Here is a 20,289-nt window from a genome sequence, read left to right as displayed (position 1 = left end):
AGTATCCCCTTCTGGACTGCCAGTTTGTTGTGGGAACATGTCTCCCAAGCACTTAGTACAATGCTCTACACACAGTAAGCACTCAGTAAATACCACAGATTGACTGATGAAGAAGTGCTTATGCGGCAGCAAGTGCTAAAGTGGTACCTGGGGGCTAAGAGGTAGGAGAACTAGAGAGTAATCAGAGAAGACCTCCTGGAGGAACTGCCATCTCCGAAGGGCTTTTACGATGGGGAGAGCTGTGGTCTGCTGGATGGCAAGGGAGAGGGAATTCCAGGCAAGAGGTCAAGGGTGGGAAAGACAAGAATGAAACACAGTGAGTAGGTTATCTTGAGAGATCGAGAGATTTACATCCTGATGTGTTTGTATTGTTTCCTGCTTCACACTTACTCTTCATTGGGTTTTCGCTATCTGTAAATAATTTTTGTCCATCTCCCTCATTAGATTGTAATGAGGCAAGAAATGTGCATCCGGATACTGTTGTACTTTCCCAAGGGCTTAATACAATGCCTAGCACTTAGTAGATGGATGCTCAATAAACGTTTTTATGGAGAATCCTCCCCTCAGCAGCCTTAATTATGAAATAGGAAAAGCAACTCATTTCTATAACTGACAAAAAGCTGATTGGCCTAATTTAGCAAGCCAGAAGTTCATTAAGAATACAGAGTATTGGAGCCACAGGAACAAAACTACATAATAGTGGCATTTGTGCTAAGCATTGTGTTAAGCACTTGGTTAGATTCATTCAATCATATTTATTGAGTGCTTATTGTGTGCAAAGCCCTGTACTAATTGCTTGAGAAAATACAATAAAATGAAATAAGAACTCACACCATTGCTTTCCCTCTCATGTGCTGGAAAGAGTAAATGAAGTTGAGTGGGGGAATTATCATGCTGGACCCACACACACCTCTCCTGTAACACCAACCTAGTCACTGTACCTCCAACTCATCTATCCTGTCACCAAGTCCTTGCCCCCATCCTCCCTCTCGCCTGGAACTCCCTCCCCATTCATATCCCACAGACCATCCCTCTCCTCACCTTCAAAACCCTCCTAAAAGTTCACATCTCCTTCAAGAGATCCTCCCTGTCTAAGCCCTCATTTCTCCTACTGCCCCACTTCCTTCGGTGACTGTGCACTTGGCTGTGTATCCCTTAAGCACTTTGGTACCAACCCCAGCCCCACAGCACTTCCGTTCATATCCTCATGCTCTGCCATTTCAACTATCTGGAATTAATTTTAAAGTCCACCTTCCCCTGTAATAATAATGACAATAACTGTGGTGTTTGTTGAGCACTTTCTCTGTGCCAGGCACTGTATTAATCCCTGGGGTGGATACAGGCAAATCGGGTTGGACACACTCCCTGTCCCACGTGGGGCTCACAGTTTCGATCCCCATTTTACAGACGAGGTACCTGAGGCCCGGAGTAGTGAAGTGACTTGCCCAAAGTCACACAGCAGACAGGTGATGATGATGATGGTATTTGTTAAGTGCTTACTATGTGTCAAGCACTGTTCTAAGTGTTGGAAGGTGGCGGAGCTGGAGGTAGAACCCAGGTCCTTCTGACTCCCAGGCCTTTACTCTATCCACTATGCCATGCTGCTTCTCAAGCTCCTTGTGGACAGGAATCCAGAGAAGCAGCAAGACATAGTGGATAGAGCACAGGCCTGGGAGTCAGGAGGTCATGGGTTCTTATCCCAGCTCTGCCACTTATCTGCTGAGTGACCTTGGGCAAGTCACTTAACTTATCTGTGCCTGTTACCTCATCTAGAAAATGGGGATTAAGACTGTGAGCCCCGCGTGGTACAACCTGATTACCTTGCATCTACCCCAGTGCTTAGAACAGTGTGTTGCACATAGAAAGCTCTTAACAAATACCATAATTATTATTATTACTTCACTTCTCTGGGCCTCAGGTACCTCATCTGTAAATTGGGGATTAAAACTCTGAGCCCCACGTGGGACAGGGGCTGTGTCCAGCCTGACTTGCTTGTGTCCACACCAGTGCTTAGTACAGTGGCTGACACATAGCAAACACTTAATGCCATTATTATTATTATTGTCTACCAACTCTATTGTGCTGTACTTTCCCAAGGACTTAATGCTCTAAACACAGTAAGAATTCAATAAAAATGCCATTAATTTAGGAAATATTCCCTAAAAGTCTGATTATGGCAGCTTCCCAAATGGGTCACTCATTCCTTTTGACTTCAGTCAAGGCCCAAAATGCATCCTCAAAATCACATCTACCTCCTTAGGATAGTAGTATTAAAATTACCTTTTGACAAGCAGTCCATCAGCCACCCAGGCCAGTGCTTTTTAATACAACATAAATGAAGATCTTTCATTTTAGAAAGCATTCTTTAAATAACCGTTTTAGCCTGCATCCACATTTGACAAAAATAGAAAGGGTAACTGTACTATACTATTAATAGCCTAATCCTACTGAATGACCAAAATTGGAGATTCAAGTCCAAATTGGGAATAAATTAAAAGCTGCATAACACAAAGCTTTTCAGAAGATTTCTGATAGTTCAGTTACAATAAAACTGAAGTGAAAGTTCTGTGCAAAGTAGGCAAAGATAAGCTTCCCAGTATTTGAATGCCTGTGAGCAGAGCCCTGTATTTAGCATGTGGAAGAGTATAATAGAATTAGTAGACATGATCCCTGGCTTTAAGGAACTTACAATCTAACAGGAGTGACAGACTCTAAAATTAGTTACAGATAGGTGGTGATAATAGAGTATAAAGATATGCAAATAAGTGTTACACAGGAGTATTTAAGCATGCACAAGAGTGCTAGATTGTAAACTCCTCCAGGGCAGGGTCTTCCTTCTCTATCGTACTCTCCCAAGCACATAATACCAGTGGTCTGCACACAAGTGCTCAGTAAATACACTCAGTCAATCATACTTATTGAGTGCTTACTGTACGCAGAGCACTGTACTAAGTACAATACTTGGAAGAGTACATTGATTTGATGGGGAAGGGGTGGAGAGAGTACCCAGGTGCTCAGGGGTTGCAAAAGGTCTGAAGTGGAAGTTGGGGATATAAATTGTAGAGCTGAGATTATAAGCAGGAAAGGCCTCCTGGAGCTGTAACTCCAGAAGGGCTTTGCAGAGAGGAAGAGTATGATCTGCTGGGTCTAAAGTTGGGGGGAGTTCCAGGCAGGAGCAAGAGGTCAGTGACAGGAGAGACGAGAACAAGACACAGTGGGTAGGTTGGCTTGAGAGGAACAAAGATTTCGAGCTGGGGTCTAGTGGGAGAAGAGAGTGGATGTATAGGAGGGGAGATTGCTGACTGAGTGCCGTAACGCTGATGGTCAGAAGTTTCTGTTTTATGCAAAGAATGGACAACGACTACAGGATTTTGAGGAGTGGGGAGATGTGTGTGGTTTGGTTTAGAAAAGTGATCCAGGCAGGAGAATAAAGTATGGACTGGAGAAGGGAGAAACAGGAGGCAGGGAGAACAGCAAGGAGGCTAGTACAGTGGTCAATCAACGGTATATACTGAGCACTTACTATGTGCAAATCACTGTACTAAGCGCTTAGGAGAGTACAATGCAACAGAATTAATGGACACGTTCCCTGCCTATAACAAGCTTACAGTCTCAAGGATGAAACAGACAAGCCGGGATATGACAAATGCCTGGACCGGTATGATGGCCTTGGAGAAACAGCATGGCATAGCAGATAGAGCACGAGCCTGAGAATCAGGTGGTCATGAGTTCTAATCCCAGCTCCTCCACTTGTCTGCTGTGTGACCTTGGGCGAGTCACTTAACTTCTCTGTGCCTATTACCTCATCTGTAAAATGGGGGTCAAGACTGTGAGCCCCATGTGGGACAGTGCCTGTGTCCAACCCGATTGGCTTGCATCCACACCAGAGCTTAGAAAAGTGTCTGACACATAGTAAGCATTTAAAACAATTTGGAAGGAGAAGAAGGGGTGGATTCTTGAAAGGTGGTGGAGGAAGAACTCCATGTTATCAAAATATACTAATAGTACTGTATTAAGGGGCCTTTTTTAAGTAAACCTGGTTTTGAGGATGCCCTTTGGACATTGTCTGAAGCAAACAGGAATGAGTGACTTATTGACACAATATGGGAGTTGAGACCACAGTCATGGGCTTCAGAGGCAGAGTAGTGCTGTTGTCAACTGTAATGGGAGTCAGATGAAGAAAAGGATTTGGGAAGGAAGATGAGTTGTTCTGGACATACTGAGCTTAAGATGCCATTGGGACATCCAGGTAGAGATGACCTAGAGGCCGAAGGCAATGAGAATTTGCAAGGATGGGGAGAGGTGAGGTTAGTTCTGCTGACGGAGATTTGGGCCTCATCCACATAGAGGTGGTAATAGAAGCTGTGGGGGTGGATGAATAACCCAGGGAGGGTAAATTTAGAAGAGAAGGGGATCCAGCACAGGAACTTGAGAGATGCCCATAATTAGGGGGTAGGAGACAGAGGAAGGGTTAGCAAAACAAGGAGTGGACAGAGAGAGAGGAGAACCAGGAGAGGAGTGTGTCAGAAAACCAAGCTCAGATAGTATTTCCAGGAGAAGGGAGTGGGTATAGTGTTGAGGGCAGCCAAGAGCTTGGAGGATTAGAGAGTACAGTCCAGCAGATTTGGCAAAAAGGTCGTCGTTGATGACCTCGACTCAGCAAAGGGAGTTGAAGCCGGATTGTAGAGGGTCAAGAGAGAGCTGGAGAAGAGAAAGTGGAGGCAGTGGGTGTATACAACCCGTTCAAGGAATTTGGATGGGAAAGGCAGGAGGGGAATGGGGCGAGAGCTGAAACTGAGAAGGGATGGGATCTAAGGCACAGGTCGAAGTGATAAATTTTGAAAGTAAGTGAGAGATAAAGGCAGGTGAAGGTGGAAAGGGGAGGGGAGACCTTAAGGAGCTCAGTCCTGATGGTTTCGATTTGTCAACGTAGTAGTTGGCAAGGCCATCAGGGACTTGAGAGTGGGGAGGTGGGGGCAGTAAGACTTTTGTGGGGGAGTTAAGGGTCTGGAACAATGGGCAAGTCGACGAGGGAGGAGTAGTGGTGTTGCTGAGCAGAGGCGAGGACAGAGTTACAGGAGGTGGCAAATTTGAAACCGTTCAAGTCAGCCTGGTGTCAAGAGTTCTGACACCAGCTCTGTGGTGCGAGCACAGGAAGCGTAAGTGTGGAGGTGATCTGGAACTGGATGTTGCAAGATAGACAAAGGGACAGGGGAGCGAGGGAGTCAAAATGTAGGACAAGATGATGTAGTTCAGTTTTCCAAGGCGTACCCATAAACAAATACCAAACCAGTAAAGTCCTTAGAATTTAGAAGTAAATAACCAAAATGTGTGTGAATCCTCATTTTTTATTTATAAAACCCAAACCATAAAGTGATCTGTTATAAACAATTGGAGAACGTTTTCAACAAGGCCTTCCTGTTCTTGTTAAAGCTTTATATTTTTAAGAATGCCTATATGATTTACAACTGTACAAAGGTTTGACAATATCAAACTCTAGTCCCCAACATCTTAGTTTAGCAGCCTTATTGCACCATGATCCATAGAACACTGCACAGTTCTTAACGTGTATTGTAAAGTGCTATTTCATAGAAGTAAATGCTACCAAATTACTGTATAAATGTGACAAAAGTATTCTAATAACTCTCGTGGGGAAAATATTTCAGATTTCAGAAACAACTTTGACTAAAAGACCCACAAGGCTCTTAAGTACTAGTATCTAATCTAAAGGACAGGCACATCCTTAAAAAAGGAAAACATTCAAATATTCAACACACACGAGATTATGGTTTTGTAGCCAATGAATTCCCCTTATCTGCTTAAAAAAAGTGCAATAATACAGTAAGTCTTGAGATTCCCTTCGATCGTATTTCCAAACATTTAAATTCATTGTTTCTACTTTATAAAATATTTTCATCCAACGAGCATTCATCCTCAGGAAATGATAGACAAACAAGTGACCTTTCAGACACCCATTTCATAACAACCATACGACCAGGTTCATTAGCAGCACATATACCAAACCTACCTGTTTTATTATTAATATTTTATTAATAATAATAATATAACTAACACATATCATGGAAAATTGAAATGTAGTGATCACTCAGAGTGAAATAAGTGCACAACACACTAGAACAGCAGAACATAAATGCCTCAGATCAGTGCATTTCATTTTTGCAACCACTTCGTAAAAATAATCTTAGATGCAAAACTGCAGGTAAAACTCTAGAGGTGAAAAGTTAGCAATAAAACATCTTAAGGCTTTCCTAGAGAACCCAGAGTTGGTGGTTTCTTCACTTGTCAGTTAATTTTAGTGATTTGTTTCTTGTTTAGGTGAACACGATTTAACAATATGCAAGTAAATGGAGTGTAAACACCATATAAAATTATAAACGTAGTAGTGTGCAACCTTTTCCAGAAAACAAAAAAACTTTATAGTTTACCACTTTATACTTACAAAGGACTTTAAGTTATAAATTTAATGGGCCTTTAGATGGAAAATTATCAGATACTATCATTTATTTCCGCTGCCTTAGATCTACGATTTTTTTTTCCTACTGCTAAGAACCAATGCAAACAAGCATTGTTTAGCATCTGTTTCTGCCAGTAGTTAATTCACAGGTACTTTCTGTCACAATTCATTTGATTTAAAATGGGAAAGCAATGCATACTATAAAGAAATGTAAAGGCCAGTAATGTCTGCTAATGATAAAAAAATGACAGATTAACATCCCAGGAAAAAACACTTAGGAAAAGGCAATTCGGTGCTAACAAAATGGTTCAGTAGTCATTTGAGAAACAAGTCTACTCAAAGTGTGAGCAAGAAAAGCAGAAGTGTGAAGTGAGATGGGAGGGATTCAGAGCTATTTTGGTCCTCACCCCTCCCCCTGTGTTTTAAAGAAACACAGACACACATACACACACTTACACAAACACACAAAAAAAGACACATATGGCAAAAAGCACTTCAAAGCACTGATGTAATTATGCTTGCACATGTAAGGCATTGTTTTTCTTGCGTTTACTTTTTCTCTAAGAGCCTCAACAGTGTTTGGATTACACATCAACGACGTGTTCCACATAACCTCCTGTGACTTGCTCCTCGAGTTGAATCCCCCCACTACCCATCAACGCAAATGCCGGATACATGGTCCCGGTGCACTCAACCTGACGCTCATACAGGCACTTCATGCGATCCGCATCGTAGAACCCAACTTTGCCTTCGTCATAGTCGAGGAAAATTCCCAAGCATGTCGGCATCGGAAGGATCCGATTTTCAGCACCCACGGGGATGGTGGATGACTTCGGAATGAAAATTTTCTTCATGCCCACGGTAATTAAAGTGAAAGGCTGAGCAGCAACATAGGAGGTTTCTTCATTTCCACTGTCGTGGCCACTATCTTGCTCATATCTAGGAGACCAGGGAAAGAATTCAGGTCATTCAGAGAATTCTACCTGTGCACCACAAAAATAACCGATGAGCTCTAAAGTATTAAAGGTAGTCTCACAAATGTGTCTGCAAAGCATATATCAAGCCATGCCTTTCCAACCCAAAACAGAATGTTTTCTGTACTAAAATGCACTGCAAAATAATAAAGTCATGTTTTGATTCTAAGTTAGTTCTTGTGAAATTATTTTAGTAGCTTTTATCTGTGAGATGAAAAGAATCACTAAACACTAGCTTAATTCTCCCCCTTAGATCCAAAAGGCTGCTTAAAGGGCTGGAAATCCTAACAGGTGGTGGGATGAGGGGTCTCTGTCAGCTCCCCATGATCTTTAGGCCGAATCTTCCTCTAAATTGAATGCTCACTACCCTCAAAGTTCATTTTCCTGTCAAGACTGAAGGGAGAACACTGGGGAATAAGGTAAAACATATACCATTACCTAGCGTACGCTACCAGAGATACGGCTTTCTGTCTGGGGAATATTACTGCAGCACTCAAATGCACAGTGAAGCTGATTCAGCTTATCTTCCTGCTAATTTCCTCAAAGACCTAAAATTAAGTGGCTCTGGAACAATATAATGATGCTCATTGGACATTTAAGATAACAATGACAAAGTTGGAGAACTGGAAAGAAAAATGCCTACCTTGGGCTAAAAAAAAGTTCACGTGGACTCTGAACCCACTCTTGCAGCTTCGAATCCGCAACAACTCCTACCTTTACCATGTAAGAGTAGGGCTCGACACGAAAAGCCCAGAAGTGCTTCCCTTCGGTGATTCCAGTGTCTCCAATAATGTAATCCAAACTTGTGTAACACCCAACATGAATACGATCACCAGTAAGCAAAAGTGAAAATCCTGCTCGGCTATCAACACGGTCCTTTTTGGAATTCAGAATGAGGCGTTCGCTGTTGTAGCCACAATTTTCATCAAAAAGAAAGCTAAAAACTGTAAAAAAAAAATCTGAGTCAGTTTCAAATGTAGTACTCTTTACTAGCGCTCTTAAATTTACATGGCACAAATATGACAAGAATGCTAAATATTCTAAACCTGCAAAATCCAATGTAAGAAACAGTTTGTCCAAGCGACTAGTCACCTCAAGTCTATATGAAAGTAGTCGCCCAAATGCTTAGTACAGTGCTTTGCATACGATCAGCAATCAACTGATCAACTGCCTCATTGCCAAAGGAGGGCGTGGGGGGGGGGGGGGGAGAGAGAAGAGCGCACCCTTTCCTAGATACTGTCTTAAAAAAAAGTGTCCTGGTTGCTAAAGAAACCAAGATCCAATTTGTTAGGTAAGTCCACTTTGGGCGGCACCTTCAGGTTCCACAATGACAATGCTACAGAATCAAATGTTTCCCCCTCTTATGGAGTGAAAGACTATCTCATCAAGTGCCTGTGAATTTCTAGTACTAGGAAATCCAAATCCTACAATCTGCTGACTTTATGCCACTTCTAAACTTACTCCTTTATCCATAAGTCTTGTCTTCTTTTAGTCATTTCAAAATTTGCCTGAGACTGAATCTGAAAACAGGTAGCCCAGGAGGGAAAACAGTAGCCTGGACCTTTAGCGTTTTATTAACCAGATTTTAAATATGGTCATTCATTCAAAGAATTTATTGAGCATTTACTGTTTGCAGAGCACTGTACTAAGCGCTTGGGAAATTACAACAATAAACAGTCACATTCCCTGCCCACAATGAGCTGAGGCAGACAATACATATAAACAGAATTAGATATGTACACAAGTGCTCTAACCGTGTATTTTCTTCTAATAGAAAATGACCTTTTAAAATACTCTTCCTTAGATGGAGAATGCTAGAATACTGTGGATTAACATGTATTAAGCTTGAAGCAAAATTTGGGCAAGTCTTCAAACATTAAATTAGCACAATTACTATTAAGGCCTGGCCTATGACCCAGTGAAATGCGGACTCTTTTTCCCTAGGGGTCATAAAATGTGGGCCAGATACACATCTGTCTGAAAATGACCCATCATGTTCCCCACCCTGTGATTATAGACCTCAATGTACCGTACCTGAAGCCGGCGGAGTAGTCAAAATCACTTCTTTACTGCAAGGACTACAGCTAGCGCCTTTGTAGCCTCTAACTCTGAACGAGTAGCTGCTGTTATTTTCGAGGTCAGAAATAACCTTGGTGGTTCCATAAACCCCAGACTCAATCCAGACCACGGAATCATCTGTTTTATCAATCTTCCGGTATTCAAGAATATAACCATCAGCAGAAATATTCTTCTCCTGATTATGCCAAGTGATAAAAGTTCTGTTGTAGGTTCTGCTTAGTTCTTCATTGATCTCCGGTACTTCAATTCCTGAAAGTGCACACAAAATAGAAAGCATAGTAATATTCACATTAGAGAACTTTTGTAAATATTCTTCCCCCCTCAACAGTAGGAGCTATTTTACTAGGAGAAGCAGTGTGGCTTAGTGGAAAGGGCATGGGCTTGGGAGTCAGAGGTCACGGGTTCTAATCCCGCCTCTGCCACTTCTCAGCTGTGTGATCTTGGGCAAGTCACTTCACCTCTCTGTGCCTCAGTTACCTCATCTGTAAAAGGGGGATTAAGCCTGTGAGCCCCATGTGGGACAACCTGATTTCCTTGTATCTACCCTGGCACTTAGAACAGTGCTTGGCACATAGAAATCACTTAAATACCATCATTATTATTATTATAGGGCTAGGAAAACTGAAAACTATATGCAGATTTTTCAGGAAGAGCTTTTTGAATCACTGACTCGGCAGTGTGTGGTTGTTTGAAAGGAGGTGTCCTCAAAGAAAGCCAGGAAGTTTTTCTGGTTACATTTAAATAGCAAATGGGAAGATGCTAGCACAGTTCTATAGCAAGCCAATACTGTTTCCTTTGAAATTCCTCCACAAGCCTGAACGGTTTTCGTAGAAATACAAGGTGAAATAACAATAATTGTGACATTTGTTCCATGCTTACTATGTGCCATGTGCTGTACTAAGCACTGGGGTGGATATAAGCAAACTGGAATGGACATGGTCCTGTCCCACATGGGGCTCACAGTCTTAATCCCTATTTTACAGACGAGGGAACTGAGGCACAGAGAAGTTAAGTGAGTTGCCCAAGGTCACACAGCAGACAAGTGGCAGACTCGGAATTAGAACCCAGGTCCTTCTGACTCCCAGGCCCGCGCTCTATCCATTAGGCAATGCTCCTTCTCTACGTGTCCTTTCTGAATTCTCACCATCAGAGACAAAGGTCAATTCTTCAAGAAGTTCTTGCTGCTTAGTTGAATCAACAACAAAATCGTCAAAAGATGCTTGAGCTGCTGGCTTAAAATTCCTTAGAGATTCAGTCGCATTTTGAATTCTGAAGAAGAATGAGCATAAAACAATCTGACATGAAAATTCTTCGACAAAAAGTTTTCTACAAAAAGGAAGGGAAGTGGGAGGCAAAACTTCACCCAATTCAAGTTAGCCACTATTCCACAGCACAACCACCTTTCTCTCTAATGAGCAAGTACCTGACATGGAGCTGCTTTGCTGTTTGAACAAAGCAAGACTGATCTGTTTCTTTAAGCACTTCTTGTGCATATCCCACGAGTCCATTATTCTCTAGAAGTCCTTGGTATTCCTCCAATTGGATATGTAGCTTTTCCAGTCTCAACTTCTTTGAAATATCAATGGCCTTGAAAACTGACAATTTTCTCTCCTCCAAAACACCATTAAGCTTATCGAAATGGGTAGCCGCTTCTTCCTTAGCTTTTTCGCCATTGCACTATTGTAACACAAACACAATTGAACTCCATACTCATCACCTCGTATTATTAAAAAAATTCCACATCTGTCAAGTACGGAATGAATTTCAGAAACTCAGGCCAAGGGATATTAAATCATTCAATCAATTTCATTAGCCTGAATATATAATTTTGTGTTGCTAGCAGAAATACTTAGTCTTCAGTCAGGTTAGATAAACAATACACTTCTTTCCCCCCCCACCCCCACCCCTTCAGTTTTCCCTTACTGTCTGCATTACAATTAAGTTGGGATTTTTAAATGAACAAAGAAAGAGTTATGTAAACAAGAAAAACCAAATTAAATGCCCAAACGCATCTCAACTTTGATATTATCTTACCTCCATTTCTTTTATTACTGAGTGTAGTTCCGAAATTTGCTCCTTCACCTGGCTCTCCTTACTTATGAGAAAATCAACATCCTTGGTAAGCTTCTCCTGTTGAAATAGAACACAAGGTAGAAGAAACTGAAGGACACAACTTTTACCAGCTTCATGTATTCAGTCAATATCACAAACTGCATCCCAACTCAAATATTTACAATCAACTCAGCTCGTGCCTGAAGGACAAGCACTACATTTTTAAAGTAAATGGTATTTGTTAAGCGCTTACTAGGTGCCAGGGCACTGTACTAAGCACTGGGGTTGATACAAACTCATCAGGTTGGACACAGTCCGTGTCCCACAGGGGCCCACAGCCTTAATCCCCATTTTCCAGATGACGCAACTGAAGCAACAGAGAAGTGAAGTGACTTGCCCAAGGTCACACAGCATACAAGTGGCAGAGCTGAGATTAGTACCCATCGAAAAGATAACTAAAAATCACTGGACCATCATAAAGCATTACTAGCCCTAAACTCACAGACCTGTAATTATATACAAGCCTGAAAGTAACTCATCTCTGGAAAGTCGGAACTGACTAGTTGCCACTGTTAATTCACAGAGAATTATTTCTGCTTTGAATCAGTGTGACGTTTGAGTTTGTAAGTCCCCAGAAGCATCCTGAAATTGCTTGAAAATAGTCTCTTACTGATTCTGCTGCCAGGACTGTCAAAAACTAAGGTGTAAAGGACACTTCGGCAGATAACTTTTTCTTAGGAAAGTCTCATCTCTCTTTTCCACAGTGTCCCATTTAAATCAAGGTTCAGTGTTCAGTCCATCTTTAAAATGATTTCTGATCAACAGACTGGGAAGACAAAAATCTGCCACTTGAATAAGCAGGAACTGAGGAGGAATAATGGCCTACCTTTAAAGTTTTGTAGGCAACGGCCATGTTGGTGACTTGATGGTTTGCATGACTTCCTCCCAGCTTGCAGAGATGGCAAACGGGGCGTTTACATAGTTCACAATACATGTTCACTTTTTCTGCTTCATGTTCAGGGCACATGATGACCTATTGGGAAAAGAGCAAAGATACATGTAGAAGGAATCATAAAGGCATTCACAGAACATAGGAAAATGCAATCAGTGTACTCTGCACATTGGTGTCACTAATAATATATTGAATTAAACAGTAATTAAAGAATGCAAAAAAGCCTGCAGTACTTGAGAGCCCTGAAAAAGCAATAAAGGCAGAGAGAACAGGAGCAGCAGCAGGAGAGGCTGGGCCCCTTGAAATGCAGAGTGGTTGGGGCTCCCCCCAACCCCTTCCAACTCCTATCTGCCTTTCAAATTTATGTTTTTAAATTTAAAATTCTGATATAAAAATGAAATATTCTTGACATTTCATCAAGAAGGAAAACATCTTTTCCCTAAGCTCCAGTTCCCCTACCCCCACTTCAGGTGGACCTCTAAATTGCATTTTCTTGGTAAAACATTGACAATTCCCCCCACACACACACACACACACAATTCAACTTTTAAAATGTCTTCCCCATTTATCAAAACTCCCAATTACCTTCGGTCTTGAGCTGGTGGTTGAGCCCACATACTCATGTTGAGCTTTCACGGTGCCCCATGGATGATTCAGTTTGAAGCACTCATTGCAGAAATTAGCATTGCAGTCTATGCAATTTTTGGTGTATTCTTGAGGTGAAGATTTACAATGGTCACACATAATAGCTTTAGCAGCTCTAGCTGCTTGTCTATGTCTTTCCACAATGTTTTCCAAGGTGAAATTACGAAACAGGCCATTGATCCCACGTTCTCCCAAGTCAACATCATGCTGACAGGCAGGGCAAGGAAGGACAGTTGCCTTAGGGGTGCCTGAATTGCGTTTCCAGCCTGCACAGACAAGAAGTCATTGATTAGTTATAATATATAATACAATGGGAAAATGGGAAAGGGATTAGACTGAAGAAAACCTGGAGGATATGGATTTTGGAAAAAATGGAAACACAACTCATAACACCCCAAAACTGCATCAAGCTTATCCATACTCTGCAGGTAAATATATACATACATAGAGAGAGAGAGAGAGAGAGAGAGAGAGAGAGAGAGAGAGAGAGAGGGAGGGAGGGAGAGAGAGATAGGTACAGATATATATAAAGACTCCAAAAAGTGTTCTTCCAATAAACTGTCCTGGGTGTGCTAGGATGATTAATGAAAACAAAAAAATTGCATTGCCAGAGAGAATCTTATCTTTTGACTCCCATGACTTTCACACTCCACAAGTAGCTGCACCGAGTGCAAAAATGTATGAAATTAACTCTATGGACTTTCCAAAACTTCATAGCGCATAGTAATTAATAACATCTGTAAAGAATCACAGTAAAAAAAGTGCAAATAATAACTAGTTCTTAGATTCACAACAAGCCTTGCATCATCTCTCAAAGCACAACTTAAACAAAAATGAAAAAGAGTACTCCAACGAGAATGGAATATTGGGGCTAACATGGATTTCAAAACTACTCTTAAAACTTTATTCGAACTGAACATACTACATGCCCTGCCGCATCTGTAAACTGACAAATTGATGCAGGCACGCATGTATTGAACAGGGATGTTTCTAATATCCTCATTTGAACATATGATATATTCAAATGTTACAATTATAGAATAAAATAGAACAGCTGTCTAAAATTTTTGAAAAGCCGAAGTAAAAGGCACTTGTTATTAACATGCAACTTGCAAAAGCATGCAGTAAAGAGCAGTCACAAAAAGCACTTGACAATACCAAGCAAATAAGGAGGCAAAGAGCAACACTAGCTGGAAAAGGCATATAACTTCCCAATGACGATGCATTAAGTACAAAAACCGACAAGCACAACAGTTATTGAAGAAACATGGTACAGTGGTCAAGTTTTAAATAAGATAACCAGAAATCTAAAGGCAAGTGCATGCTTCTAATAGCATGGACTGTGAGATATGAAAATGGAATGCATAATTAATGTCTGAAGTATTAATTGTTGAAGCTGAATATTCTGATTGAGAGTTAATTAACCAGATAAAACAACCAGGTTATGCTAATAGAAACATGCTTTAAACAAATGTTCACTGGTGACACCAGGCCTAGATTACTCATATATTTGGAAAAATAAAGACGTTTCATCCCTTACCAACCAACTCTAAGACAAGTCTATAAATTACCTTAGTGGATTTTCTAAAACTAAGAGTATCCATCTGGTATTTACTTATGGCTGGAGGTATGAAACTGTTACTGTTCAATCAGAAAAGGAATAACATACTTTAATTGTTTATTGTTTTCTTGCAAAACATGGGATATCACCAGTTCTTTATTACTGTCTTCCAGTAAAATATCACCAGCACTTCAAAATGAAAGAATAGCTGATTTAATTTTAAAGGTCAACTGGATTAAATTATTGACTTGGTAGATAAATTCTCACAAAATGAAATGTTTCAGAGAAAATAAACTTACCTTAAAATACCAAAAGTATCAAAAAGCTCAATATAAGAATGTTTATAGTTCATACATTATAATCATCATCATCAATGGTATTTGTTGAGCACCTACTGTACTAAGCGCTTGGGAGAGTACAATACAACAGAGTTGATAAACATGCATCAACCTGCCCGCAACAAGCACACCCAATAAAATGTTTAGGTTAGATAATTATTATTAGTGACAAAGAAAATGAAAGTAAAAATAATGAAGTGGGAAAAAAGATGAATATTGAATTCTGAAAGAGTTCCAAATGTAATGCAATACTGACATAGCAGTTTTTTTTTCCACCTAAGGTGACAGATTTGAGAAGTTTAAATTTAGTGCCCCTGTAAAAATGGGAATTAAAAACCCTTTGGTCAAATTTAATCCTGTTGACCTTTAAGTCATTTTAGTTTAATTTGGCTGTCCACTTTCTAAATAGTTTTGAGGACTTGACCACTGATGTTTAATAACTATACACTAACCATGGAAATTTAATCTAGATCTAAACACTACACTATCTGAAGTCATTCAAACAGTAAAGCATTTCTACCTCTCCACCCCAAAGACCTCCGTTGTGCTGCTGTAAACAATGAACAAAGAGCAGGATTAAGAAATTTCATTTCAAATAAAAGATTCACAAAATGACAAAGCAGCAAGTGATTCCTTCATATAAATTAATTCAGGAATGGTTTAGTTAATAGGGAAAAAAATAATGCTTCCTGGTATTCAGAGCAGTTAATCAGCACAGGACAAAACATAAGCAATTTTGTTGTGGTTCAGAATTCATCATATAGACTGGAGGACTAGACCTGGTCTCAAAGATTTGTTTTTAAACAATTATAATTATTAATGTTTGACTGAAAAGTACTGAAAGCATTTTTGTGATTTACCATTAGGAAAAAGTGGCCCATAATCATCTGACACTATTTGTTTGGAATTAACTTGCTTTGCTCCATGAATCATTAAATACAATGAAGCGCAAATTTTATGTACCATAAGCATTCAAGAAATGCCAATAATTCATCTATACAAAGTGGGATCTAATCCCACCCCCACCACTTACCTGCTATGTGACCTTGGGCAAATCACAACTTCTCTGTGCCTCAGTTCCTTTATCTGCAAAATCTGTGCTCCCCTCTACTTAAAATGTGAGCCCCATGTAGGACCTGATTATCTTGTATCTATCCCAGTGCTTAATACAGGGCTTGGCACATAAAAGGCACTTTAAAAATACCACAATTACCATTAGCAGTACAGAAAATTTGAAATACCTGCTTTAGCAGCTCTGTCGATTTTATCCAAACTTGGAGAGGGCAGACGAAGACGTGGGCTGCCTGGATTTGAATTTTCCGAAGTCACATCGGTAAATGAGTCCTCAGTCGACAAGAACAGAAGTTCTTTAACACACTTATGGCACACATTATGCTGACATGGAAGAATTAACGGGTTGGTAAACAACTCCTTACATGTTGGACAGATGAGTTCCCTTTCAATATTTTTAAAGGACACCTAAAAGTGTGGGAGGAGAAAGAGGGGGAGGAGAGAGAGAGGTCAGAGCCAAGATCACTCCCAGCTATAATACAAGTATGTATATGCACTCTAGGTACATACATATATACACCCAGTTCTCCTATAATGCAACAGAAGTGGAATCTTGCTCAAGAATCCATGCTTAAGAACCATAAGATTTGTGGGAAGTGAGAGAAGAAAGGGGCTGGAGGGATTAGTAAAAAAAGGTACAAGAGAAAAAAATTGTTAAAAAAATGTATTGAAACACCCCTCAAAAAGACTGTACAACCCAACACTGGGGTTGCATTTCTTTAAGCTACTGATGCTCACTTAAAATCAGCTGTAACATCTTTATAATATCGGCAAGAATAAGAAGGGCTAGAAAAAGTGTGCCTGTCTGGTTAAGGAAAAAACAACTCATGAGCCCTTAAATTTGAATTTCCAAAAGACAGATCTTGAGCTAATAGACATTTTTACATCATAAACCACGTAAACCCTATGAGCCCCAAATGACTTCTAAAACTTTCTGAGCACTCAAGACACAGCAAAAGAGTTTGAAGGTTCAATACCAAAATTATTTACAAGTGAGAGTGGTGAAGCAGTGTGGTTTAGTGGAAAGAGCACGTGCTTGGGAGTCAGAGGTCATGAGTTCTAATCCTGCCTCTGCCACTTGTCAGCTGTGTGACCTTGGGCAAGTCACTTAACTTATCTGTGCCTCAGTTACCTCATCTGTAAAATGGGGACTAAAAATGTGAGCTCCCCGTGGGTCAACCTGATTACCCTGTATCTACCACACTGCTTGGCACATAAAAAGCGCTTAACAAATACCACAATTATTATTATTATTATATTCAGCCCATTACTATGTTTGAATGATGAATTGTTAGGAGAAACCATTGATCCTACCTTATCTACTCCAACACAAACTGGAAGATCCCTTGGGAAAACTACTGTTTCCCCAACATTTAATACTGCCTTTCTGTAGAGCCCAAACAACCCTGGAAATCACTGATACTCAAAGGTTAACTATTTATAATACTGTTTAAACCCTCTCAATCCTCATTTTCTATGTCAGAAAAGTCATTTATCTTAAATGATACAACAGTGCTCTGAAAATGACAACAGAATGTGGCTGGAGTCATCTAGCACCATGATTTATCAACAGGTCTTTCAAAGCAATGTTCCTAACTGCATCACCCGGACTGTTTAAGAAAAAAAAATTGCAAATTAAAAATCTCAGTAACTGAAATTTGATAAGGCATAATCAAACCAATGGAAAGCACCAAGTATGTCGGTTTTGATTTTCCAAAAATATGCTCTATGACGTCACAATGTGTTTAAAGGTGCCCATCCCAGTTTCTGTTGGATTTTTTTTCCCTCTGGTATTGGTTAAGCGCTTACTATATGCCAGGTACTGTACTAAACTCTGGGGTTGATACAAGCTAATCAGGTTGGACACAACCCACGTCCCACCTGGGGCTCACAGTCTTAATCCCCATTTTACAGATAGGGTAACTGAGGCACAGAGAAGTTAAGTGACTTGCCCACGGTCACACAGCAGACAAGTTTTACCCTGACGAATTTATAATGGACTACATTTTCAAACACACCTCTTTCTAGGTTAGTAATCAGTAGTTTGTATTTTTCATTCCGATGAAGTCACAACGATTTTCAAAAGTGTCGAAAGGGAAACATTTTGTCCCCAATTAGAACTGACCAAATAAATTACAATACGGCAGGGGAGTGAACTGTGCCGGGCTGATTTTCTCTTCCCTAGCTTTCAACAGTTAAAAAATGGTTGGGGGGGGGGGGGGGGGATGGGGGAAGGTCGGTTTAAGGGGGAATTCTGTTAAGGCCAAATTCGAGCTGTCACTGCGTGGTGACAGATCTTTTCTCCCTGAACAGAGAGCAGTGAGATTCGGGTGGAGCAGAGGATAACCGGGGACAGAGTCCCCGTTGGAATTACAGCCGAATCAATCTGCAGTCTTCAATAAAACGCGCCCAAAGAGCTCTTAAAAATACACACGCGCACCCACCCAGAGGCCACCAAAGCAAGCGGTGCTGCTTTCTATTCGCTCCCGATGGCAACCAAATAAAAGGGTCACGTCGCCTTTCGCTTTTCTGTATTATGCGCCCAGGGAAAGGGAGGGATCGAGACGAAAAACCTCCGAAGCGGCTGCGGAAACCGAGCTTGGAAACGCCCCCTCCCCCGCGGAGAGGGGAAGTTCCTACAGTTATTAGAGAAGTGGGGGGCGGCTGGGGGGAAGGAGACGACTCCCACCCCCACCCCCCGAGTCTTCGGAGAAGGGGAGGAGGCGAGTGGGGATTTTCCCATATCGAGGACAGCTGGGGACCAAGGTGGGAACGAACCTCCAAGCCCTTATCTTAGAACCCCCGAGCACCAGAGCAGTAAACCCTTAATAAGACACGTTCTGTCGATCTGTTGCATTGTCCCCTTCCAAGGGCCTAGTCCAGCGCTCTGCACACAGTAAGCGCTCAATAAATACCACTGATTGATTACTCCACTACTTCTGCTGTTGTTTAGACACGATCTGCTGCATTGTCTTCTTCGACGGGCTTAGTCCAGGGCTCTGCACATAGTAAGCGCTCAATATATAGTTCAGACTAAGCCCCACTTTCCCTCAGTTCCCCCTCCCTTCTGCGTCACCACGACTCCGCGTCACCCTTTGCTCTTCCCCCACCCCCGCCCCATAGCACTTATGTATATACATATCTATAATTCTATTTATTTATATTGATGGCTGTATACTTTGTATTGATTTCTGTCTCCCCATCCACCCATGACTGAGCCCGTTGTGAGTAGGGAATGTCTCTCTTCATTACTGTAGTGCACTTTCCAAACGCTCATTCCAGTGCTCTGCACACAGTAAACGCTCAATAAATAGGGCTGAATGAATCTGTTATTTGTACGCGATCTGTTGCATCGCCCTCCCCCAAGGGCTTAGCCCAGTGCCCTGCACACAGTAAGCGCTCGATAAACAGCACTGATCGGTCACTACCACTGCTGCTGTTGCTACTGTTGTTCAGCAGGATCCAAGAGAGGGCGCATCCTGCCCACGCCCCCTTTCTCCAGCCGGGAAGAAGGTGTGAGCGGGCTGTGGGAGGGATCAGGATGCTGAACCCCGGGTGGAGTCACGGAGGTGGACTCCCCAGGGAAATATCTGGGGGGGTGGGGTGGAGGGGGAGCGGTGGGGGACGGCAGGGACCGTGCCTTGAGGGGTGAGAAGACCTGGCAAACTCACCCCCCCCCGGCCCCCTGCTCCGGCGGCAGGAGAAGGCCTCCTGCCGCCGTCGCCCCAAAGCCGCCTCTGCTTCCATACTCACCCCCTGCTGTGGACGGTCTCCTTCCATTATGTTGCTAAAACGGGTCCCGACACTTCCGAGCGGGGAAAGGGGCGTGCGGTGGCTCCCGGGCGCGGGGCTAGCCGAGCGCCAAGCAGGTTGCGGTTGAACGCCGGTTGGGCGCGCGACTGGTTGGCGAGCCGCGGCCAAGCTCGCGGGCGGAGGGCGCGAGGGGCGGGCGGGCGGGCAGGCGGGACGGGCGAGGTCGCTAAGCCGGCTCGCAGGCTCGAGCCTACTCGCTAAGGCGGTCGCCGACGACTGAGGCGGGTCGGGGCTGGCCACGCAATTAAAGGCTAAGGGTGGGGCTGGCGCGCCTGTGACAATAGCGCCCACCGCATAAAGGGGGGAGGGGAGGGGGCCGAGGGGGGGAG

The 20,289-nt window shown here is 42.1% G+C and overlaps 1 protein-coding gene across 1 annotated transcript; it reads right to left on the bottom strand.

Annotated features, from left to right (window-relative positions):
* Window positions 1–6,965: 6,965 nt before the first annotated feature.
* Window positions 6,966–20,064, bottom strand: TRIM36 (tripartite motif containing 36). The gene is made up of 10 exons (XM_038769657.1): window positions 19,901–20,064; window positions 16,318–16,555; window positions 13,118–13,443; window positions 12,467–12,613; window positions 11,563–11,658; window positions 10,952–11,205; window positions 10,673–10,797; window positions 9,484–9,777; window positions 8,093–8,393; window positions 6,966–7,414 (listed from the first exon to the last, which is right to left on the bottom strand). The coding sequence occupies exons 1-10, from the start codon at window positions 19,925–19,927 to the stop codon at window positions 7,060–7,062; spliced, it is 2,163 nt and encodes a 720-aa protein (XP_038625585.1). The 5' UTR covers window positions 19,928–20,064; the 3' UTR covers window positions 6,966–7,059.
* Between the last annotated feature and the right edge of the window lie 225 nt (window positions 20,065–20,289).

The sequence above is a fragment of the Tachyglossus aculeatus genome, chromosome X4, assembly GCF_015852505.1.
Source record: "Tachyglossus aculeatus isolate mTacAcu1 chromosome X4, mTacAcu1.pri, whole genome shotgun sequence".
Taxonomy (NCBI): domain Eukaryota; kingdom Metazoa; phylum Chordata; class Mammalia; order Monotremata; family Tachyglossidae; genus Tachyglossus; species Tachyglossus aculeatus.
The sequence above is the reverse complement of the archived record's forward strand: the minus strand, read 5'-3'. Positions and strand labels throughout refer to the sequence as shown.